Source organism: Vespa mandarinia, chromosome 1, assembly GCF_050613455.1.
Source record: "Vespa mandarinia isolate Hongniang chromosome 1, ASM5061345v1, whole genome shotgun sequence".
NCBI lineage: Eukaryota > Metazoa > Arthropoda > Insecta > Hymenoptera > Vespidae > Vespa > Vespa mandarinia.
In genome coordinates, this window is record NC_140810.1 from 7,004,780 (window position 1) to 7,031,948 (window position 27,169).

General features: G+C 35.5%; 1 protein-coding gene across 4 annotated transcripts in view; it reads right to left on the bottom strand.

Annotated features, from left to right (window-relative positions):
- The window catches only part of LOC118446991 (uncharacterized), a 267,347-nt gene that overhangs the window by 227,614 nt on the left and 12,564 nt on the right, over positions 1 to 27,169 (bottom strand). For 3 of the 4 annotated variants that reach the window (XM_035878280.2, XM_035878287.2, XM_035878292.2), the window contains exon 1: positions 21,109 to 21,219. In XM_035878280.2, coding sequence (XP_035734173.2) covers positions 21,109 to 21,120 — 12 coding nt within the window. In that variant the 5' untranslated portion in view covers positions 21,121 to 21,219. Of the gene's footprint in view, positions 1 to 21,108; positions 21,220 to 27,169 lie in introns of those variants that run through there. The other variant, XM_035878284.2, reaches the window with a different exon arrangement.

Here is a 27,169-nt window from a genome sequence, read left to right on the forward strand (position 1 = left end):
ATTAAGGTTTTCATCGTCGGGAAACAAAAGCGAACTAATCATCCGCTTAAATGAGATAGATCCATCCAGTGTATGGATTCGAGAACTTATTACGGATGCCAGAAACCCTGAAATCGCGAACATTGAGATGACCAAGATAAGCGCTCCTAAATTGGAAACAAGCTTACTGCCAATAAAAGTTAGAAATATGTTGTCGTGAAAAAGAATTGGCCTAATATGAATTGATGCTCGTTCGATGTGAGATTGAATTGTTGAAAAAAAAAACGACATATGTACGCTCGCGTGTTGGACCGACGTGTCGATCGAGAAATGTCTACGATAAAAACGAAAATAAATGTATTGGACATTATTGAACCATTAAGTGGGTTTAATGGGTATGACGGGTGACTCTTGATATTTGACATAAACAGTTACAGCTGTTAGTTTGTTTAATATGTGCCGATTAATATATCAAATTAGAAAGAAATTAGAATCTAAAAAGATTCGTAGTTAAGATAAAAATAAAAACTAGGACTTGGACATGTTCGTTATTTTATATATCTGCAATGTTTTATGGTCTGCTATACGTCGGTTAATGCAGAATTGCGTGAACAATTAAAAAAACAACGGATATTTTATCCTTCATATTGTTTGCTTATCGTATAGACGTTTGCCCTTTAGCATATGAGCTCTGCTCTTATATAAATTTACATAACATTCCCTTCCTTAATGAAAATATTTTAATGCTCATAGAGTTGTATATTGTAACATTGTGGTGGTCTACGGTTTTGCATGTATTTTTCTAAAACTTGTGGTACTGCTAAATCTTTAGAAACTTTTTTGAGAGGTTTATTTGTTATGTTCGTATTAATGTATTTTCTGGCGGTTCATAAGCCAAAATTTTTATATAATAATTCATCAATCGTCGGAAGTAATTGTCGACGATCAATTGTTTATTTATCATAACGCTAAAATCGCCACATATCCTACCCTTATTATTTCTCTTTAATACTGGCATAAGGGGTATAATCTATTTGGATGTATTAATCTTTTCAAATATCTCATCTTTTTCCTAAGTCACTAATTTATTTTTTTACTATTGGTAATAATTGAAACGGTCATGTACGAATTAAAAAAAAATAAAAAAACAGATTTTGCATTCTCCTATAATGCCAGTCGCGTTTATGCTTCATAAATATTTGAATTATTCGGATTAAGGTCCTTTCTGTATTTCTCTGAAATTATATCTAATTCGTTATTAGATATCGTAGCTGTATGTGCAATGGTTTCCTCTAATATAACATTCAATTCTCAGCTTAACGTTTTCCTACTAATATTTGAAATGTACAAATTTAGCTTTTCCGTAGTATTTCTGTATCTAACTTCGACGTTATACATTTTAATAATTATTACAGTCTTATAAAATGTTTATAACTTAAGCGCAGTATATTTTAAAACATTACGAGGGAACAATATTTCCTTCATAATCGTTACCACAGTTCCATTGTCAATTTTGAATTTTATGGGTGTATCTTTTATAGTAACCTCGTAAGATTTTCTCTCCATTTTATATGCTTGATCAGGAAAATTTCTTCTATTTTATGTTTGATCTCAATTTTAGCAAACTTGCAAAATCTACTAATATACCACAATTTTCGAATCATATACGATCGAAATATAAGTCGTTGCCAAATGGTTTGCTTCGTATGTGAAACAAATTATATTGGTAGTTGTTCGTGTGTTTTATAGATAAGGTTTTCGATAATACAGATGTCGATTGTAAAATTTGTCTTTGTTATATTTGTTGTTGTATTTACTTTTTTATATAACTCAACGTTATACTTGCGTCCTTTTTTTTTGTTCGTCATTTGATCCATGTAATCTATTCGCCTAATCATATATTTCTAACAAACATATTTGGACTCGCTTGTTTGCCAATTCAAACACAAATCAATTTTTTCAAGGCTACTTTTAAATAATCGACAAAATTGCAATAAATACTTAGTTTATTTAATGACACAATAAATACTTAACTTATTCATTTCCGTAGATGGAATATAACGTAGATAATTTTTCGCAATAATGTAGTAGATACATAAACATCCTTTAATTTAAAAATCTGCATACGTTTGCTTTTATGAATTGGCTGAAGTCAATTTCTCGCAAATTATAATATAAAATACGTATTTATTTCCGATGAAATATAGTAAATAACTTTTATAATACTAGAGGAACTTTTCCTTTTCGTCTTCTAGTATCTGAAAAACTGTTATCGCAACCATTTCATAACAACCAAATTGAAAGTTTCAATGCTGAATGTACTTCGTAATATTATCCCTGTCATTTTTTTTTTGTTGCACTTAGTATTCATAGGTGTACTATAATAAGTTTTTTATTCGTTTTCTTTGTCTTAGATTCACGAATACACATTGTACTTTTATGTAATGTATTTTTTTTAACTTCGCACTTTATTTTTGTACTTCGATCCCATCCACGTCATCAATTGGTTGCATAAATAAGATAAAAGAAAAAAATAGGATTTGGAAATATTTATTTTTTCTATATAATGTCTTACGCTCTACCATATAGAACTAGTATATTCACTGTCCTCACTGCGGAACAACTAAAAGAAACAAGGAACATTCTATTATTCGTGTTGTTTACATATAACACGTATATATGTCCTTCGATACGAGCCTTGCTCTTACGTAAACTTATACAACAGGATTGAATGAGAATGTAACACTAAAAAAAATTAACGGAACTATTTTCCCTTCAACGAGACGAGTCGAGAGATTCTAAGACGTCTAAGCGCGTAAAAAATGCATGAGGTTCCAACTATTGGCTGGCGAACGACGATCAATTGTTGAATTCAGGAGCGAATTTACATAGGTCTTTGTTAGAGCTCGCTTCGATTTTCCACCCGAAAACTGTTACATTATCTGAAGATTATGAATACACTCCTAAACCGATTACGTTCACATTACCTGTATTTGTTCAAGTCTCCTAATTCATCTGGTTGAATGGATTATAGTAGTACGTGACAATTCGTTTCTTATACTTATTCCAGTGATATTTGATAGCCTGTTTAATTACAAGTTTTTAACAGATATCAATTTCTTAAACATGATCGAAATGGCTAAAAGAAGGGATAATATCCTAATCAATTAATTGTAGGAACAAGTAATTAATAACGGCATATTCGAAATATTTCAGACAGACTTAGAATATGAAATGATGAGTGAAAAAAGCCTGACAATACGTATCGCGTAGCCATTAAAAACCTAATCGTTGCGTCGTGAGGGCGCAACTATGAGAGCGTTTCCAGATACGTGTTTCGCACCGAACCAGCGATGATAGTTGCATGGAGAATTTTCCCATTTCTTCCTTGTCGTTATAGAGTTATAGACTCACTGGTTGTGATGAATAAAGGTGGCGGCACTAGGCTAAGATACCGTTGAAGCCGTCAACAAAATACTGCTCGTTGTGTTCCCGCAAATTAATGGAAGAACACGCGTTCTTTTAAAAGATCTCGTGAGACTCGCAAGATAGATGAGCGATAATAAATATTGCACAAATTGAAGCTATCATAGTATATTTATTGAAATAAGATACAATTGTTGATGTACTTTGTGTAATAATGTACAATTAGTTGTGCTGGGTATTTTTGAAAGAGTGATAGCCAGTAATGTTTAATAAGACTCGAGAGTCTAGATGTTGTAAGTCTAAAGGATGTAACTTAACTGACTTTTTTGGCATCTTTAAAACTATCCGCGAAGACTATAGTGAAATTAGGAAAGCGAATAAAAAGGGCGGAGTTGAAGTATGATCTGAGCATGGAAAGGAAAGGAATAGATGCTCTTTGGTCGGAGGTAGATCAGGATAATTCATCGAAATGTTTAAACATTTCATGTGTGCCGCTTTGTTTTAATGATTGTGTAAACTAGAGAGTGTCAATAGATATTTCAAGACTAAGCGCCAGACAACCATTGGCTCGTCACGACTACGTGTCTACTTTCACTATTTATTTATTGCCCGTCTCGACACATTATTGAAAATTAGGTACTTGACTAAAAATGCCTAAATTCGGACAAAGGTGGCAATGTATTTTTTGTCTATGCATTTTCTTAGCGAGTATCCAACAAGTTCCCAAGGGCAGATATTTCTAATAGTGATATATGAGCCTTAGGGGAAAGTACTGTGAACAATTGTGGGACGCATGTGTGTGTCAACATAGCGATCCCCTTGAACGGTCGCGTTGAAAACAAAGGAAGGTAAAAATATATGTTGAAAATTCGCTAAGATGCAGTGTGCATTGATTCGAATATGATAGTGTACGTGTACGAATGTATGAGTGTATAATATAAATGATTTATAAACTAACATATGTTGAACTTATAAGATAATTACATTGATACGTTATTTGATCAAGTAGGAAATAAAATTTATAATCAGTTAATAGTCACTTAGAATTAAATCTAATCTGTCTTGACTAGCGCGGTGCAAGGCTTCGCTCGTGCGTTTCCGTGACCACTCGGATCGTTGCTACGACGTTCTCGCCAGGATGGGTCGCGATGATGGTGGTCTAGCGTGTATCACATGCAGGGTGTTATCTTCCTTTGAGTACATGAGCGTGCCGATCTAGTAGTCATCTGGTCCATCTTGATTCCATTTCCTCCGTATTGTTGATTCTCGCACTAACGCTTTCAAATCTTGCTTTAATTTTTGATCTTATTATCATGTAGAGAATCGCGATGTTGGCACTTGCGTACATACAGTTTCAAGTGCGCTTATCATTGAGCTTCCGATAGAGGAAGTGAGTAGGATCGGATAAGACAAAGCGTTAGGACTGATCAAAGTCACAGTGAGAAAGCAGAGGTTAAGGCTTGTCTCTGGGCATATGTATGAAATGTTTCGTAGGCGAGAAATGTTTCATTCACACATGCACGAAATGTTGCCCTTAAGCTTTAACGGTGACCTCTCATTGACCGTCACGTCCAAGTGCAGTCCTAGACAAAACGAATATTATCGGCTAACTTCGCTGCTTAAACAAGGATTTTCGCTATTTCAATGTTGGACTCGCACACTTTTTTCAGTTTTATCAATTAGAATTAGTTGAGTTAACAAAGGATTGTAAATCCCTGCATCGACTGCATGCGATATTTGAGAAAAAGAACGTATCAATGCATAGCTTGATCGTAAGACTTCATTGTCTTATTAATGTACTATAACAAATAGTAATGATTATAACTACTGAATAGAGTTTCACATATGTAATATAATTCGTGATATTTTAGCATAATATCCAAATATCTCTATCTCACGTTAATGATAGATTTTCCGTTAATAAATGTCTTTACGAGTACGAGAGTTTAAACTCGTTTACACGTTTCTCGGAGGTGTTAGCTGGAGGTTTTCTTCGAAGAGCCGTTTAGTGTTACGTCGATCGGCTGTCTTAGCTCAGCCTTTATATCGTTTGAATCGATTTTTATCTTTTTTGTTCTTGTTTCCGTTAGATAAAAGAAACGTTTCAGAGAGGAAATATTCAATCTCCAAGAGTTTTTGTTTTGCGATCGTGATATATTAGTTGATTGATTGCACGCAACGCAAGATTAGACGTAGGTTTTGCTCATCTTCCTTAAAACCATCCAACCGAGTTTAATTTTTAATAATGAAGGTTAGTTATTAAGAAATAAAATTCTACCTCAGCATGCGAAATCATTAGCTAGTTGAACATCAATAATAGCGTCAATACGAGTAGCTTATGAAATTGTGGATCCATCAGCTCGATCGCTGACGGGATCGGTAACTTATTCAGGTCTACATTACGTGCGGATAACGTTTGATGTAAATTGAATAATAGGAGACAATCTATTTTTTCCGAATTCTTGTTCTCTGAATTTTGGTTCTCAATGATTAGAGATGCACCTTCACCAAATCTCAAACAACTTTATCATGGTGCAATCTGTGGACTGGAATATTAACGTATTTCAACCGAAGATTCAATTTATTCGTCATATTTTTAAATATAAGATGGATTTCAGACCCGGGGTCTATCAGCACTCAATTGCTGCTACGATTGCCGTTCTGAAGTTGGACTACAATCGTTGATAAGAGTCCACAGCGCCGAGTCGTAGTAGAAAATCTAATTACGTTTGATACTACTGGTTCCGATAGTTTCTTTATGAAGTAAGGTATGATGTGGGAGATTGCATCGTTTACAAGTCCCGGATTTGCATTCGCTCGCATCGTGATTCGTACGAAGGCAATTTTGGCAAAGTTTTGCCCTTTCGACGATCTCGCGACGTTGCTCGATCGTTGCCTCAATTAATTTACGACATTTGGATAAGTAATGATTCGCTCCATATATAGTGCAAATCATGTCCACATTTATTGAGAAAGCTTGCTGTGGCCATGGGTCGCATTCGTTTATGCGGTTTCGATAGTTTGTCTGTGTACTTTGAAATTCCGAATAGTCTCCGCGCTTAAACTGCGTTGGACGATTTTTGGTAACCCTGGTAACCTGTTACTGAACGTTACCAGGTGATGAGTTTGAGTACGTCTGTAAGAGTGAGTTTCTTCTTTCATGTAAAAATTTAAAGAATTGCTCCTCGGTGGGAGATCCACTCGATTAAGGATTATCACACCATCTTGCACGCGTGTCTTTGTCAAGACGCGAAGTTAGGAAATAAATAAGTAACATATCGTAAGATGCTTGCCCTAATGATCCGATTGATCTAAAACTTTCTTGTGCAGTGTTCACGAAGTGAGCTAGCTCGGAGTAGGACGCCTTTTGAATTTTTGGTAAGTCACAAATCGCCTTTAAATGTTTTTCTACTATTAGATGTGGCAGATTGTAATAGTCCTCCAACACTGACCAAGCGAGTGCATAATTGGACGCGATAATGTCTATCGATGAGATGACTGACGCGGGTTCGCCTCGTAAGCACGACTTCAGATAGTTTAACCGATTACAGTCGTCTAGAGTTCGATTGTCATGTATGGCAGATTTGAATTGATTCGCGAAAACGGGCCAATCTTCATGTTGACCGCTGAAGATAGGCAGTGAGATTTGTGGTTCGATTGTAGTTCGATTACCGTTTAAATTAGTAGGTGATAATCGCGCTGTAGATTCTGTTTCCGATTGAACACGGTGCTGCCGTTTGTGATTCTGCTTCTCTTATTAATCTTTCCGCGGTTGTTTGCACATTTAGAAAATCATCATCAATATCATATTTTTCTTCTAAGTGTTTCTCCGCGTTTGGAATGGAGCATAACAACGTATCTTGAATCTCAGCAAAATTAGCGAAGACTGTTCAAATATTTTTCAATTTCACTTTTAATTTGACATCATTACGATAAGTATCAATCGCGTTCTTGAATCGCGTTATTTGACCTTTAAAAGACCGCCGCTTGGACTTGAGGTCACTTTGTGCCGCAGAGGCTTCCATTGTGGAAGAGGATAAGAAAGGAATAAGAAGCTCAAAAATAAACGACCTTACTTGAGAGGTGTAGTGCTACCAGGTTGATAAGTCCGAAAACTGCAGGCCTCTTCGCTGCAATTTCCGACAGCTCGTTGATCGTCTGGCGTTTCGTTGTAAAGGATAGACGACCTCGTGAGGCGGCTGCTTCGTTCTCTTCCGTAGTAATTGGCTTTTCCTTAGACTTTTCACAGGATCAGTGTCACCAGAATCGGGCTCGAAGGAGCAAAATTTTGTTGCGTCGTGAGGGCGCAACTATGAGAGCGTTTCCAGATACACGTCTCGCACTAGACCAGTGATGATAATCGATTTGCACGGAGAATTTCCCTCATCTCTTCCTTGTCGTTAGTGCTATAAACCAACTGGTCGCGATGAATAAAGGCGGCGGTATTAGGGTAGGATACCGTCGAAGGCCGTCAGCAAAACACTGCTCATTGTGTTCTCACAAATTAATGGAAGAACACGCGTTCTTTTAAAAGATCTCGTAAGACTCGCAAGATAGATGAGCGATAATAAATATTGCACGAATTGAAGCTATCACAGTATATTTGTTGAAAAAAGATACAATTGTTGATGTACTTTGTGTAATAATGTACAATTAGTTGTGCTGGGTATTTTTGAAAGAGTGATAGCCAGTAATGTTTAATAAGACTCGAGAGTCTAGTTGTTGTAAGTCTGAAGGATGTAACTTAACTGACTTTTTTGGCATCTTTAAAACTATCCGCGAAGACTATAGTGAAATTAGGAAAGCGAATAAAAAGGGCGGAGTTGAAGTATGATCTGAGCATGAAAAGGGAAGGAATAGATGCTCATTGGTCGGAGGTAGATCAGGATAATTCATCGAAATGTTTAAACATTCCATGTGTGCCGCTTTGTTTTAATGATTGTGTAAACTAGATAGTGTCAATAGATATTTCAAGACTAAGCGCCAGACAACCATTGGCTCGTCACGACTACGTGTCTACTTTCACTATTTATTTATTGCCCGTCTCGACACATTATTGAAAATTAGGTACTTGACTAAAAATGCCTAAATTCGGACAAAGGTGGCAATGTATTTTTTGTCTATGCATTTTCTTAGCGAGTATCCAACAAGTTCCCAAGGGCAGATATTTCTAATAGTGATATATGAGCCTTAGGGGAAAGTACTGTGAACAATTGTGGGACGCATGTGTGCGCCAAAACTAATCGCAAACTATCATCCGAGTTAGTTAAAAGATATAAGCATTAAAATGGTGATTGTTGTGAAGGATAAGGAGCCAATATATCAAAGAGCGAGACAACTATCGCATTTAAAGAAAAACAAGGTAAATAAGCAAATAAACTTGTAGACAAAAATAGGTATTATGGAAAATGGAAATATGTGTCTATACATAAATTATAGAAAACTGAATAAGAAAATTATACGCAGTCGATATCCGCTTTCAAAAATAGGGAATTTACTAAATTTATTATAGAGCGAGAGAATTTGTAGTACATTGGATTTGAAAAGCGAGTTTTTCACTTTCTGATAAAAGAGAATAGCCAAAAGTATACAGCTTTTATATTACTTGATGGCCATTTCGAATTCCTGAAAGTTCCTTTTGACTTATGCAACTCGCCATTAATCTTTCAGTGATTTATAAATGCGTTTTTTAGGGATTTAATACGCGGCAAAAATAATATGAGTGGTATTAGTATATATACATGATTTAATATTGTCTGGTAAAGATGTTGACACTTGAATAAAGAACCTTCAAATCGTTTTAAAGGAGGCTAGTGAAGCCGAATTAATGATAAATTGGAAAAAATTGTAGTTTTTTATAAAATGAAGTAGAATTTTTTGGTTCTGTATTAAAGTATGGAAGTGTGACAAGTTTTTTGGGATCAATTGATTATTTCCGAAAATTTATGCCCAAATATTCAATTATTATACATACGTTGACGAGTTTATTAAAAGGGTAATATAAATTTTCAATTTATGGGAAAATAAAGAGAAGCATTCATCTGGTTAAAATAAATGCTATATGACAAATCAATGTTGCATTTATATGGAATAGATGCAGAGACTAAATTACATAGGGCTAATGAATACGGGGCGACTTTATAATAGAAGTGTGAAAAAGATGGTGCATGACATCCGTCATATTATTCTAACGATAAAACTATTCCGGCAGAACGACGTTACGACAGTTAGGAGTTAAAGCTGCTTGCCATAATCTAAAGCTTTGATTATGTCCCGCGTTTACCTATTAGGAATTTCATTCAAGATCATAACAGACTGCCGTGCTTTTACATTGACGATGAATATGAAAGACCTATGTGTACCCATAGCTCGTTTGGCTTTGCTTGTGGAAGAATACAATTACATTATTGAACACCGACAGAGTAGAGCTGTGAACCGTGAACGCGTTCAATCGAAAATCGCTTTTGTATGTTTATTGACACACGCAGTATTTATGTTTGTTGACGAATATAACATTATAATTCCTAAATTAAAAAGAATGCAATAAGAAGACAAAGATATTAAAAAACGCTTTTTATATTTTATTAAAAAAAAAAGGAAAAAAAAAGAAAAAGAGAGACAAAAGAAATTGCTAAAAGAAAATTAATGGTTATGCAATCATGAACAGTCTTCTTTTTAAAAAATATAATGCTGACCGTCTCTTGTCATTCTAAGATCGATGCGATCGTCAGATCATTAAGCGGACACAGGAAAGAGAGCATTCTTCCATTATAAAAATAGAGGTGCTACTCTTAAAGATATATTGGACACCAAGCGCGAGACACCATATCGAAAAAATTATAAAGAATTGTGTAGCTTGCATTCTTGCGAAAAGAAAAAAAGGCAAATAAAGTTATTTGAATGGAATAGAAAAAAATGAAATGCCGTTAGATATCTTTCATACTGACTAACTAAGACTCTTATCCCTCGACGAAAAAAAATTATGAATATATTTTTATTATTGTTGGATGCGTTCACAAAATTTGTACAACTTTACGCAACGAAAACTACGAATACTGTGAAAATAAAAAACAGATTTAAAAAAAACAATGAGATATCTTTGATAATCCGCGTAGGATAACTTAAAAAAAAAACACACAGATTTTCCTACCCAAGAATTTCACTGACTATTGTACGGATGAAAAAATTAAATATATTTTAACTATGACTAGAGTGCCAAGAATGAACAGCCAAGCTGAATCCGTTAATCGAGTATATATCTCGTTACTAGTGAATCCTAAACGAGAAAAACGATTCAAATTTTTAGATTTAACATAGCAATGTTTGAATTATTCTTCTATCGAAATAAAAAGTATTGGTATTATATTATTATTTTCTGGTTGTACCATCATAAAAATCGAAATACGAGAATACCGATGATGTCATCAATTTGTTACCGGTATTATATTAAAATACATACTAGTACTATTATAAATACATATTATTACTATGTGTATATATATATACTAAATACACACTATTGCGCACTATTATAATATAATTTATTTCACAATATTCTTAACGATATATGAATATTGATATTATCACAGAATATTAATATTAATGATACATTATTTATATAATATTAATATAATATTAATAAACAATATCATTTATAATTATTATTATTGATAGTACATTATATAGAAGCATTGGTATAACGCTGTTTAATTTATTGTTTGGTGACCCATAAATTCGTGGTGACCCATAAATTCGTAAATTATTAGAATAGGAACTGGACTGAAGATTTTCAAAATAGCCAAGACGAGTTACGAAAGCAAGCGGCCGAGAATACTACGAAAATTTACCGTGAAAACCGAACAGAATTTTAATAAACGGCAAAAGAATGTTACTGTATATCGCAAAAATGATTTAGTAGCAATTAAGCTTACGCAACTAAATCTTGGTCTAATATTAGCCAATAAGTATCTTGGGCCATACGTTGTAACAAAAGCTTTACGTAATAATAGATATCTTGTACAAAGAGTGAGTGAACAACGAATGGTTCGATAAATATAATACATCTACCACTGCCGATCGTATAAAATTTTGGGTGGACAATCTGAGCGATGATTCTAGAAGCAATAATAAAATCGAATTCAAAAGCGAATAGTATGGTTGATGTTGATAGTAACGATGACTATCATTGCAGAATAGCCGAGTGTCGGATGGATTGGCGGTACGTTAATAATGTTGTTGAATTGCGTCTTTCGATGTAATAATGCGTTACTTTAGCTGAATTTATTTTGTTTGAGAGAGGGGAGAGAAAGACAAAGGGAAAGAGAAAGAGAAAAAGAAAGAAAAAGAGATTAACCAAAAGTGAATGTTTGATACATAATCTGTCAAGTGAGTTGCTATTGAATGCTTGTGAAAAGTAATTATATGTAAAAATACATCTGGAATTAGAACAAAAATAGTAACTCAAGACAAAGCTTGAGGCGAAAGAAAAAAATATATGAGTTTATTAAAAAGTCGAGAGAGCAGCGTGTATGAGAAATAGAGCGAATAATGTGAAAGAGTAGACGGTCGTTGAATTTGAAAGAAGTAACGTCGAGAGTTATTAAAATAAAATCTTACTTCGTTTGTTAACAAAGAGATTTCTTTTTTTTTTTTACTTTCTCAACTCTAAGCTCTAATACCGTAAGTATCCGATACAGAACTATTAAATACAATACAGTACAAGTGCGTACAAAGGACGGAAATATCTCAATTAACCCAATGGAAACAGTAGACAATAGAGAAATTTTGCAAATATATATAGAAAAAAGTGAGAAAATCGATGAAATAGATGTATCACATATTTCAAATAAGAAATATCGTACTTTGATAGAAAATAGAGATAATAATTGTCATAATACTTGTGCGCATAATTCTCATAAGATTAAAGAGAGAAAAGTTTAAATGATGATAATTTTAGAAGACGAAGTATCTGTATATCTAACAGTGTTGGCACTTGTACCCTAAATTCTTGTTCTTTATATCTTGATAGGTTTTATTATGATCATATAAATTAACAGTTTGTTACTTACGTTTAATTTAAAATTTTTTCCTATGAGCTACAAAATTTATTTCCTAGTCGTTCATATTTATTTGATTTTTTTCTTATATGTATATCTTCTAATTTAACTTGCTACTTAAACAAAGTCCAATATACTTAACTTAACGAAATTTTCGAACTTTGAAAGAAGATTTTAGAAGACAGATTTTTATTGTGTGTAAAGGTAATGTATGCACGCTTTGAGTTAATTTTAATTTTATTGGCTTCTGTCCAGCTTTCTATTTTACTTAGTTGACTTTGTGGGTTTGTTGTTGCTATTTCAATGGTTTTGTGTTTAGATAATATAACTGCGTCATCTGCAAACATATATATTTTAGTATTCAGTTCAGTTAATATATTCGCAATCAGAAAGTGGGTAACTATTAGTTCACGGGTCACATTTGGCCCTTGTTTCTATGCGTTTGCCTCGGTAAGTAATACCACCGTACCTCGTCAACTGCATTATTTTGGTTTTTAAGCATGGACTGATGACTAGTGGGGGAACGGATTGATTGATGGTACTTGCGACCCGCGTTGAAGAAGAAATATGAATGAATAAGAAGAATAATATAAAGAATTCATACTAGTGATCTGGAATTAAGCATTTAGAGTTAATATCGTGCATTAGTTTTTCGTGAATAGTTTCTCCATTACTTTGGAAATAATTTGGAAATGAGATATTGGTCTATAGGAGAATGCTAATTTAGGATTTTCGCCAAATTTTTACAATAATATTATTTCCGCACATTTTCAAATTTGTGGAAAATATCCTACTCTAAAAACTATTTAGTTAATTAGGATTGTTACATTTTTCACTCCTTTTTTCAGAATCTTTTTTAGTATTCAGGCTGTTAAAAGATCATAATTCGGTATTTTATTCTTCAGATTTTTTAATTATTGCATAGATTCTATTTTAATTACTTTAATAATTTTTGCACTGATTCTTTTTTAATTACTTTATAGTTTTATTAGTTATTATCATTGTTAAATGAGAAAATTTGTGAATCATTTATGAATATTTCTTGCAAATAGTCTTCTATGGTTTCTACTTGATCTTATACAGATTTTGTCCAACTTCCATTTTGTATTTCATATTTTGTCTTAAAATCATATAAGCTTTGAGTTAATGATAATGAATAGCTTAAATAAGAATTCTTTCGATCTTACTAGTTTTGAGAGTTTCCAAAAATGGATCTAAGTTTTAAACTAGTATAATGATAGGAGGTTATTATTGTCATTTATTGAATCTTGATCTAATACATTCTGTATACCTCATACCTATTTGCTAGTTATGAATTTTCTAAAACCTAAGATAAACATGAAGTCTAATACGTCAAGCGTCACGAATCAGCAAAGTTTAAGATGTTACGACTGTGAACAAACAAACTATACGACCCATCTTTATTACGCTTCGAGATGACATCCGAAATGGAAGGAGGGGCATCTCTCATACATATGCCCATCCCAAAAATAACCTCGACGAATCAGAGATTCCGAAAGGCTCTTCAACTTGCACGACAACGATAGAAGAGTGATGAGTATTAAGGGATACGCATCAAAAATATTTTAAGGTTGCCAAAATAAATAATATATCTGTACCGTGTTATGTGGATTTAGGAAATAGTATAGTGACAAGACGTAGCTTTCGAATTAGAATTTATATATTACGAAACCGCGCTGAGTACATTGATTGGGTATAATCAAGAGCAGGTAAAACTTATCGGAATACTGAGAGCGGAAATTAATATCGATGACAATCGACTCAAATTCACGTGGTTCCTAACGGTAGTCAGACCGTTTCTCTATTAGTGAGACATCCATATGGTAAGTACCCCGATATGTATAGATGTGAACAGAGCTGGTGGCGTAAGAATCACGACCGTGCCAGGCAAGGACCCGTTTACCTCATCCACTACACCAATGCAGTCCATATTCCGCTTCAGACACATCACGTGATACCAGACCATTACCTAGGACACATTACAACCACCGTCGACGCAGCAAACCATGGAAGACGGACTAAGGACGAAGGGGTCGACCTTACCCCACTGTATCGTAGACATTAACGAGGAAGGACGGACCGTTCTACCTGTTCTGAATGTCATGGGTCACCAACTGTTATCAACTGGGTCATCAACCCAGGCGATGTGATCACTAGGGCGTATGACTGCGAGAAGGGTTCAACTACAAGAGAAGTAAATACAGAACCGATAACGGAAGACCAAATCGACACGGATCTCAAGGGGAGGAGAAATTAAGATTCCTAAAGACGTTTGGTGACAATTGAGATCTTGTGACATACAACATTCGGCAGCAATTGAAGAACATAATTGCTGACTTGAAGACATAGGATGTGGTTAAGAATTGCAATTCACCGTTCGAAAACCCAATTCTACTCTTTCGGAAAAGGAAGAGAAAGATCAGAATGTGTGTAAATTACAGAAGGATCAATGAAGCCATCGTTAAAGACAGACAACTCAATAGGCTGTATATCCTAAAACATTATATAAGCCTAGACTTATTTAGTGACTATTATTAGATCGAGTTCGATTCTAATTCCAGGAACAAAACGTCACACCCGACACCAGTCACTACCGTTTCAAATGAATGCTGTTCGGTCTCTGTTATGCTCTTTTCAGCATTTAGTCAATGTCATGCTAGGTATAATGTGATATAATTTATCTATAATATACATTAATGATTTTGTCATGTAATATGCTTAAAGGCGTGAGATTCACGATAAATTTAAAGAAATATCATTTCTTAAAAAAGAGAAAATCGAATATCGTGGATACAAAATAAATAAAGACGGAATACAGTAAGCAAGACAAAACTGAAGAATATTGAAACTTTTCTCGAGTCGAAAGACGTATGGGATATGTAGAAAGTTTCATAGGACTAATAAGTTATTACCGTAGGTTTGTGAGGAATTTTGCGGTTATCGCACGACCACAGGATCTATTGAAAGAGAGTAGTCCGAAGAAACAAGTCTTTGAACGATTGAAGAAGTTATTAGTAAAGAAACCGCTCCTGCGCTTTTACGACTCCAAGACAGAAACAGAACTTCATAGTGACGCGTGTGCACAAAGTTTAGTTTAGTGCAATATTACTTCAAAAACAATCCGAAGGCACATGGCATCCAATTAACTATTACAGTTGAAAAACGACAACGAAGGAAACCAAATACCAAGCGTATGAGCTGGAAGTACTTGCAATCATGTACGCTCTCGAAAAATTCTATTTACTTGGGATTCACTTCATGATAAATATCTACTGTATTAAAAGTTTAAAAGTGTTAACAAATAAAAAGAATTTAAATCAGAGAATGGAACGATAATCCATTCGATTATAAACACGCAAATCGTACATCATAGTATTGAATATAATACGGTAATGGATGTATTAAGTAGGATGTGTCAAATAGGATTAACAAAATTCTCGCCTATCACTTCTAAGGTCTATGATTTCAATGGTAATAAATTTAATATTTAATTTAAATATTCGATGTGAAAGGTCATTTCAAGAACATATTATTATACATGTCTGAGAGCATTTAAATGTCAATTATAATATGCAAGGGAACAAAATATCCAGTTATACGTAAAATAACATCAGTGATCTTGAAAACTCTAAAAAAAATTGGCATGAGAATATATATATATATTTTTTTTTTACTTTAATTTCCATGACTTCGTAGTACGAAACGTTGCCAGTAGGAACTCGAATGTAAGACGGTCTTGTTCCTTGGAAACTAACAAGACGTTTCAACCAAGCTCTATTCGAGACACGAGATACGGTGTCCAACGTTTCCGTCTCTTACAAGATAATGTATCTTCAAAGACATCCTACATACATACATATATCCAATCTCTACCTTTCGTTACTCTCTACTCTTCTATCATTCACTGCATCTATTTGTTAATATTCTTGAACTTGTTTATCAAATTTTATACTTTCCGCATGAATCAATAATGTCCTTGGTTGGAAATAAACTCCGAAAGCTCAAAGAGTTCGAATCAAATAAAAATTAAAAAAAAAAAAAAAGAAAAAGAATTTATACAATCATGTTCACTCGTGCAAAGTTTTAACCGTAACTTTAAGTGATACTATTTTTACTATTTAGTAAAAAAAATCGAAAAAAAAATACTTCCATAGATATTCGCAAAGAGTCAATCTCTAAATTGACAAACTGGCAGAAACATGAAGCAGTAGTTACCAATCAAAACGATTAACTCGTCTGTGTTGGTGAAAAAATAAGGGAGAGCATAGAACGAAAAATGCGCCAAGTTATCCGCTACGTATCTTTATATCAAATGAGAGGGAAAAAAAACGAACGGGTAAACGACGAGAATTAGAAGAGAGAGAGAGAGAGAGAGAGAGAGAGAGAGAGAGAGAGAGAGAGAGAGAGAGAGAGAGAGGGAGGAAGGGAGAGAAAAGCTCAGCTTAGAAAGTGAAAGAGAGAGCGAACGATACGTACAAGCGCATATACGTAGGACTCAGCACGAATCTGCAATAAAAAAATATATTTACCGTCCTAGTTTGCTCCGGTTGGCATGGTACGGCGAAAGCTCTTCAGTAAATCCAGCTTAAAGCAGCTGTGTAAACGTTGACCTATATTACAATCACGGCACCCAGAGTGCCCACCAGCGGCAACGGCAGCATTTGGTGGTAGCTCGAGGGGAGAGAAGAAGTCGGAGGGTTGAGGTGGTAGTGGTGGCGGCACCACGGCTGACACTGTCACTAACACTACTGTCGTGTCTCCTACAAAGTAACTTCTACCTAGATGGGCGAGTACACGACGAGCAAATCCCTGTGCGTCGATGATACAAGACCGTGCTACCACTTACTAAAACGTAAATACGTCTAAAGCTGCGCTTCTTACGATTACTTCTTACGCGCTTTGCCTTTGAAAAAGTTTGAACGTAGCTTTACCGTTCGGCGACCTGCAACGAGAGACTCTTTCCATTTCGCTTTAGCAATCATTTAGCGAAATCCGATTTTACCTGGCTCCCTCTCTCTCTCTCTCTCTCTCTCACACACACACATACACACACACATACATTCACACACACACATTCCCTCTGGCGTTCACAACGCTCCTTCAATTAACGAGAAAAAGAAAAAGAACGAACGAAGCTATGTAGCTTAAACTATTCCCATTGCTACTGGATGCTTATTCAGAATACGAGTTATATGCGGAATAAAAGTCTTTTTCTAATTGTTATACATGCGGGATAAGAATAGAATATCTAATAAAAATTGGAAACATCTGTGAGATTAAGAAAACTATCTTTTACTTAACCAAAAATAGTGATTTAAAAAGAAATGCTTTTATAGTAATTTTTATACAACAGAGATTAGATACTTTTCTTATTATATTTACAGATAATTATTTATAGATAATTATTAAAGATAATTGACATCGTATTAAAAATATTATATCATCAATGAAAAAGCGATAAACGAAATTGGCATAATGAATTAGCTTTGAATGATATTTAACAACTTAAACGGTCTTCTATCAACCTTTCTATCGTCACCATAAATTTAAAGATATTTTAAGGATATTTCAGTTCGAAGTTATCAAAGTTTCCACATTTTCAAAGAGAGATTAAAACACGTTTCGCATTTAAAAGGGAAACGCCGCGCATCACGGTCGACGAATCTTGGTAAGATTATTTTCTAGGACGTAAGCGGAGATTTCGCTAGCGTCGCTCTCTTCGAACTTCATCGCAAAGATGAGTATCATCTAATCTTCTGAGAGGTCGACTATCCCGACTAAGGGAGGATGGAAATACGACGGGAGAAAGCAGACGCACGCGAAGAAAAATGGTACACACAACCACCGTGCAAATATACCAGTTCTCGATCTGCCGAGTGTATCCCATGGTCCAACACGGCTAGCTAGTAAAAGCAGGGAGACACTTAAAGGATTTACGGCCTTGAGAACTCGAGAGCGCTTTCTTGGATCGGCACGAATACACCGGCAAAACTAAGTGCAAGCTCTATAGTAAAGAGGAAGAAAGGAAAAATAAAAAAAAAAAAAAAAAGAAAAAAGTAAAACAACAAAACACATAGATACATCAGAAGTACGTTGTTGTCATTGCTTTTTTTTATCGTTTTAGATATAAATAATTTCACCGTGTATACAAAGATAAGAGTGAGAACCTGAGAAAAAGAGAAAGAAAGAAAGAGAGAGAGAGAGAGAGAGAGAGAGAGAAAATAATTTTAATTACTTTTGAACGAGATATTATAATGATATAAATGGTATATTATTTTATACGAATAAATCACGTAGAAAAGGACGAAGCTGAGAAGTTTACCGGCGGAGATCAAATATTTGGACACTCAATGTGCACGGCGAGTGTCGTTATTTTGAAAGTGGAATGATAAAAGGCCGATAAAGTGCACCCCATTGTGGAGAGTCAGCTTGACTATCGCTCGAAAGAGCGGCTCCTGCACCATCGGCATTGTTGTGGGCTCGAGCACAAAGCTTTCTCTCCCTCTTTTTCTTTCTTTCTCTTTTTTTTTTTTTACTCCCCACGCCTTGCTTCCCTTCTCATTTTCTCTCATCCCCGGAGTATTTCCTTTGCGAAGGGGACGAATAGCTCTAGCCGAAAAAACATTTCTTCATACTAAAATTCTAATCATATCCAAGGCAAAAGAACGAATTCGAAGGCAAAGTTGATGTTATAAATTAATTGGGCGAATATTTTCTTTATATATCGACGACTTTGTTTCTGAAATGGGGCGTGGAAAGAGACAATAACGGTTGACCCAGACAAGAGAAGAGAAGAGTGAACCTTGATACTTGGTGAAACAACGAACAGGACTGAATACTAAACACGGCTAGTCGGTTACACGTGGTCGAGAACCAGCTTCTTAATGAAAACGAACAACGTGGAAATGTCGAGTTTTGCCTGCTATGAAATTGGTGACACGGTTCAGTAAAGGAGAATGGGAACGTACAAAAGACATGTCGAAATGAACAAAAACAAATTTGACCGAGCATTATAATCGCGACGATTCTATATCTTGTGAATTTTGCTTAGGAAGTCTATCGTACCTCTCGAGAGCAAACGATAAAGTCACATTATTTGTATACATAGATATGTACATAAGTAATTGGCTAAATCTACAATATTTTAATGATTCTTTTAACTGGAATAACGAAAGAAAAAAGAAAATGAAAGAATTATATACCTCTATTCTCTATATACTTACTTTTGCGATATTAAAAAGAAGAAAAGATATTTTTAACAAGTTGATTTGACTGATATCTTAAAATTCACTTTATACAATCATTTTATGTTAATTAAGCTATGAAATTGATGTTAAAATACTGATCGAAAATTCGATAATATCACGCAACAGTGATTCGTCGATAGAAAAATAAAGATCGCGAAAGGGCCAACGAGAAAACCAAAGAGAGGAAGAGCGAAGCGACCTCGCGTAGCCAGTAGACGGAGTGTTCGCGTATTGGCGCAGGTGTGTGTCGGCGTGCGTTATCGACCAGCGATAAACGAGCCAGTGATATATATCGAAGCGATGCCACAAAAGCAGAGGATAAGTCGTCCAGTGCGATACGAGCGCGATTGCCGGTGGCGAGGGGTGGCATGGCTGTGGCCTCCCGATGAAATGAATGTTCGTGTCGATAGCGCCACCCACTACCCTTCTTTCACCCTCTTACTAACCCTCTGCCACCCTCCATCCAACGTCGACTCAAAAGCGATTAACATTATCCACCTTCGACCGTACCAGTGAAATCGAAGGAGAGAAAGGCTATAACTATTAATCGACGTGAAACCGCACATTCGACAAAGTCCGCGAGATACGTGCGCTGTTAAGTTACATGTTTGTGTACAACGGATATTTTCCTAAAGTGACGCGCGAGAACGATCACGAAGGAAATTTATTATTAAAACCCAGTCAAACTTATGTATGATAGAAAAAAATTAATAGAGAATGGTTGTGATAAAATACCTAATACATAGCTATGAATGTGTGTGAAGATTGATTGCAAGCAATGTTATGTTTATATAGTTGAAAGAAAGAAAGGAAGAACAAAAGAGAACACATAAAATATGTTTAGTGATATACAGTTGATTAACTAGTGTACCAATATTTGTCGTCGTCGATTGAGTGATTTGATATTTCTAATACCTATAGTATTCTCTTAATTCATACTATATTTGTATATAATATATATATTTTAATGTAGGAAACCTTTATGTTATTCGTATGCGTGTTCCTTGTATTTCGTTCATTTCTTATTTTTCATTATTATTGATACAATCTTTTAAAATATTTCTAAACTTGTGTCATAATAGAAATTTTGAACCCTTAGATATCTGAAAATTGGTTCCTCTGCCAATTTTCTCTTTGATCGATCGATCTGTGCAGCCTACAATGTATAAAACATATTGCTACGCCAAAGACAAGTACATTATAGTTATCAACTTCTGTATTTTATCAAAATAAATTTCTGTTTTTTACGAAACTTTCAGCTTAATACATTGATTTTTATGGCCGATTCTGTTACAGTTTCGATCTGATCAATTTGAAAAATCAGTGATAACGACGACGATAATTCGATCTTCGAAAAGAATAATGATAGAAATTCTTACCAAGGTCGCCATGAAGAGGTCAAGGGCGGCTTGGACGGCGGTAGTTGTGGCTTCACTACGCGAGCCATCGCCAACCGAAGCTTCTGTTGCCTTTTGACATCCTGCAACAAACTTAGGCGATTATTCCTGCTATAACAATAGTAACGACAACAATATTGGTAATATATAGAGGCTTAATATATAAAAAACCCATATATACGAATAACATCGTTATACATTGTATTTCATTATTTACTACTTGTAAATTTACCTTAGATACGTTCAGAAACTTAGCCTAAATATTTGCGTTTCGCGACAACGTACCATTTCGTCTTTTTAATGCAAATTACAGAACGAGCAAGTTTTCTTGTATATATATATTGTGACTCACCAAGCTTAACAACACAACGAATGACTTTCGCATATTTGCTGAAAGATCAATATGTCTTTTTATGACGTTACAAAGATTTTCTTACGAATGAATAAATTTCTATTTCCAGTTTAATGAGTCGACGTAACACTACTGTCCTATAGTTCAACATGATATTGAAATGACCCTATACATACATACATATTTATCAAAACGTAGATCCGATCGAAGAAAAATCTGTAGGCGGCTTATTTCATTGTATCTGTTCTTCATTTTGTCGATTTAGACCTTCAAATGGAACAACACAATCCATATAATTCCCTATGAATCATTATAATCACAATGTTCGATTCGCTTGAAATTTCGTTTAAAGACGAAGTTGAAAATTTTCAACGTAACGAGTGAAGATCGGGGGACCACGTTAAAAAGTAATTGTAAACTAATTGGAACTAAATTCCTCTGACGTAATTGCACGTTTTAATTTGAAGCCACACGAAGTGCTCTCTTTCGGCTATACTGGTCGTCGAAGTCGGGCACTCATAGTGCGCGCACCCCTTCATTTACCACGCGCTTAAAGAGAGCTATATTTTAGGTAACCCCGTAATTAAAAGAGTTACGTCTTCGTTTGGGCATGCAACGAGCCTCTACTCCACCTACGCAATTTCACTATAACGATTAAACAAAATAAAGAGTTTATTTCTTCGATACGAAGCATTTTTCCATCTAAATACTAACAAAATGAAGAGAACGAGGGAGAGGGAGAGCGAGAGGGAAGAAGAGAGAGAGAAAGAGAGAGAGAGAATAAAGTTGCTGACATCAATGTGAAGTAAACAAAAAAATAAAAAGAAAAAGAAAAATAAAATGGAAGTTAAATAAAAGATACGTATGTCATATAAATTCTGTCACTTACCGTACGAACGAAACGCGTACTTTGCACGCTCTCGCAAAGTAGACAAAGTTTCGCGTGCTACAGCAAAACTTGATACCTTCAGCCCAGCCAATCAAACTTTGAGTTCCGGTAATCCTGACGCCAAATATCCCGTTTACACGTAACAGGTTATGGTTAAGACAGATCGTTTCCTTCGAGTTTCCTCGCAGGTTAATCCTAGAGAGTTCCTTCCAAGTCGTCGGCCATGTCATACCAACGACGTGCGGTCAAGACAACGTCGTAACGTTGGTGAAACGAAGGGAAGTCCGACGCAGTTATTTCTCCCTCAAAGTATCTTGACATTTTGCTAACCTTCAAAATTCGTGAGTCCGGAAGAACTCTCGTTGTTCGTTGCTCTTCTTCTCTCGTAACTTTCAACATCGTGTTGAACTACCCTCCTTCCTTTTTCACTCACTCCATCCTTCTCATCCTTTTTCATCCCCCACCTAGCCGCACATCTAGCATCCTCGTACGGTTACATGCATATGCAAATTTATTCGGAGACGCATTAGTGTACGTGTTACGTGGTTGTGCAACTATGTGCCTATATCCACCAAGGCAACGATATCGCAGGTGTACTCGTACGTGTGTACGTGCACGATCGTACGAATCTCACTGGTCGCGGCAGAGAGAGGGTCATAAATTAAATGATGTAAATGCTGTCCACCCTCCGTCGCGAACCATAGAGACGAGGCATGAGAGTTTCCTCCCTTCCGAGCCCCATCAAACTCCCTTTCGAGTCCCTTCCCAGGCCTTGACAACTCGTCGTACCATCAGCCTAACATCGACTATCTCCCTTCGTTTCCTCTCTCTCTCTCTCTCTCTCTCTCTCTCTCTCTCTTTCTCTCTCTTGTTAGTTACATCGTCGTCATTACGATATCCTTCTCTAGCACAATTACAAATATCGGTCAATGTTCCATATTATATATTGTCTCTCCTATCAACAATGTCATCAAACTTCTCCGGAATTTTGTCTTTTCCATTTTCGTCGAGTAAAATGGAGTCATAGGTAAACTTTCGATTCGATCGAATCCGACAATTACACGAAATAATCCTTTGGAATAAGATTTTCTAGTGGGCGATCAATAAGATTCGCGATCTGACCTGATTTCTCGATGTTAACTTAGGCAAAGCAGACATTCGGTTACATCGCGACCGTAACGAGGACTCCTTGGATCGTTAAGTCGAGCTTTCAATCAAATCCGACGGTTTGTCTATTTGAACAGTCATTGACGAGCTCAACGACGAATTCGTCCTCAAGCTTACATTTGACTGTGTGAACGTACAAGTAAGAGAGCGAGCAATTACGACCTTCCGTCTTTCTTCTTTCTTTCCGTTTTCTTTCTCTTATTCTCCTTTCGGTCTTTCGATCTTCTCACGAATTCTCAAAATCGAGGAATAGATTCGGATGTTCAATTCGATTCCGCAGAGATAAGGGGGAACGTTAATGCTCGCGACTACGAGATATCCTGCCTCCGTTCAGATAGTGTTTACACCGACAAAACACACGCTCCTACGCGTTCCTATTCATGGTTCGCAGAGCGAGGTGAACCTCTCGAGGATGACGCTATACCATGGCCGAGCACACTGATGAAAATGACGCCTGTATCCGATTGAAACCACGTGCAGCCCGAATACAGCTCGCGAATTGAACGTAGAATAACAAACCATCGCGTATCGTGAATCTATTGATCAAAGCATCGATTGGTCGATCGATTCACAGAATTAAACTCGAAAAGTGTTTTCTCTACTATCTACGTGTAAGCGTCAAGTTACTCGAATTAAAAGTGTTATCAAATATTTCACAAAAAATAAAACGAAGCGGAAACAACAAAATAGATACGAATTTAATGTACAACTTGATACAGACATATGCACACTATATGTACGTATACATATGTACTATAAAACATTATTAAACAAGTATTATGATAATATCTTAAACAACTATTATAGCAGTATAGATATAAGTTTTACTTATATACAATTGTGCTCTAGCCGTACGGTATCAGAACATCGTTCGAACGTTAATACGTCAATATTTATATATAATCATGCCGTGCTCGTTCCGTGTCCGAACATTTATATACGATTGGAAACCATCCGTGTATGTGCCGATCAATTTGAAGTCAAACTTTATAGCATTATGCACAAATAAGATACGTTTAGACACATTTATACAAGTCCACGTCTCTACGTGTTGAGACTAGGAAACAAGGAAACTATCGATAGCTATTAAATGTAACCAGAGGACATGGATGATGATAGACACAACACAATTGTATATAAACTGATATATAAAATGATATGTAAAAAAAATGATATATAAACTATTGTATATAAAACTATAGTAACCAATTCGAGTCTGATGCATGGAACGGTCATGGCATGGTTATATATGTTTGGACCTATAATCATAAAATGAATGTCTAAATTCTCCCTCTCTCTCTCTCTCTCTTTCTCTCTTTCGTTATTTTAAAAATCGATCGGAAACAAAAACAACGGATAAGAGACTCTGTGTGGAAAATGGAGAAACTTAAAGAAGGTTGAAGAAACATTAGGATATGTCAAGGGAAGTAAAATATTCATTCGAATAAGCTTGAATTCTATCTATATTTCTATCTGATTCGAAAGGTAACAAAGAGAGAGAGAGAGAGAGAGAGAGAGAGAGAGAGAGAGAGAGAGAGAAAGAGAGAGAAACCCAATGGTAAAAGAACATGTTAGCATCAATCTGCTTACGTATTCGATCATGTTAAGTACATGCGAAAGAAGAAGAAGCAGAAGAAGAAAAGTCGAAAATAAATCGTAAGAATTCGTCTTAAGAGCGAATTTTTCCATAGGTCTTAAAAAGCGATCGAAGTCATTCAATAGCATCGATTCGAGTACATTTTCGAAATTCAAAAAAGCACTTTGCTATCTTCTAGAGCAGGATTGAACAACTTCTCTGCCGCGAGCCATACAGTCTATATTATCAATCAATCCGTCCCTTCCTCCTACTACTTAAATTCACTCTCAATATTCCAACCAATTATTCAAATAGAGAGAAACAAAAGCCGTTCAATTCACTAGAAATGACAATGTCAAATAGTGTGGCTCGTTTCCCACCTTAATGGAACAGACACAAATGGAAAGAAGCCTCATGCAGTCCGCGAACCATCAGTTACTCACCTCTGTTCTAGAGGACAATAACAATAGTCAGACTTCGTAACATCTAAAAAGAAAAAAGAAGCGAAATATTTTTGCTTCTCATATGTACGCCCAGTACATGTGTATAAGTTTCGATACCTACCACGGTTTTGTTTTCGCGCTTTGGAAAGAAGTGATATCACATTTTTTCCAAAAAAAAAAAAAAAGAAGGAAAACATGAGAATAGCGTGGCACAAAGCGAATGCACGTTTCAAACAAAAGAGCACAAAGAGAAGGGGATGTAAAAACGCGCAACAAAGTTGATTATTATTAACGTAGAAAATGGTTCGCGTGTGTGGGCTTGTCGTAAATTTTTTTCAATCTTTTCATATTTATGTTTCGCTTGCTTAACCATTTGAAGAAATCTATTCGTTGTCGATCGTAAAGACGAAAGGCTTTAAAAGAGCCGATATATATATATATATATATATATATATATATATATATATATTTTTTCTGAACGAAAATGATGGAATAGAAAAGAATAAAATTGCAGGGTCCATAATATATTGGAGAGATGTATAGGAAGGATAGTAGGATCATTGAAATGCAGCTTCGGTATTGATATGCCGAATTGGCTATTGCCCCGCAGCGTTGGCAGCTCGCATTGATGTGAAACGGAGGATGTACATAGATAGATCTATATGTACATAATAGCTATACAACGAAACGTAGAGAACACGCACACGCGACAAAGAAATAAAAAGATAGAAATAAATTCTATGAAGCGTGAGAGTGATCGAGCGAAATTGAGCAAGATACATTACTATATGTTTCTATTTGATCCTACCAAAACGAATATAAAGAAAGAAGTGTAGACGGACAAATGTAAGTTAGCTTTAACTCTGGTCGCATTCGTGGTTGGTACTATCATGGTATGGATAAAAAATTAAAGGACCAAGTTTGCCCGTTTTTCTACGTAGTATCATTCACAATATCTTTAACGAATGGAAAGTTCATATGTTCATTTTTATGAGTCGCAGTCAGAGACTGAAAGAGAGAGAGAGAGAGAGAGAGAAAGAGACTGAAAGAGAGAGAGAAAGACTGAAAAAGAGAGATACAGAAAAAGAGAGAGAGAGAGAGAGAGAGAGAGAGAGAGAGAGAGTACCTAAGAAAAAGGGGAAAGAAACAGCAAGTGAAATGAAGGGTGAAAAAGGATGACAAAACCGCAAAGGGAATTCGTTTGCTTGCGGTACCAAGTCCAACGTTTGCTCTTCGTTATACCGTGTCTACGACGTACGACGTACATATAAAAGAAATTAGAAGAACCAACTTGAGAAAAATGAAGTATAGACTCCTTCGAGAATGTCGCTACTTATGCAAATAAATGGCGGTACGTTCGATCTTTATCGAAAAGGAAATAGATGCATGTCATCGTTTTTCTTATTCCTAGTAATAATTGCCATCGTCGTAGTTTTATATAGAAATCAAATTCACGAAGATATCTCTCTGGTGTAACTAACGCTCGAGATCCACGTTCCAATTTCAAAGTGCAAGCGTTATCGTCTGTAATGCACAACGAGATTACGTTATCCTATGTGTCAGCGCAGTAAGACGACGTAAAGGTTGAAGGAAGATAGTATATAGCAGAAGAGATA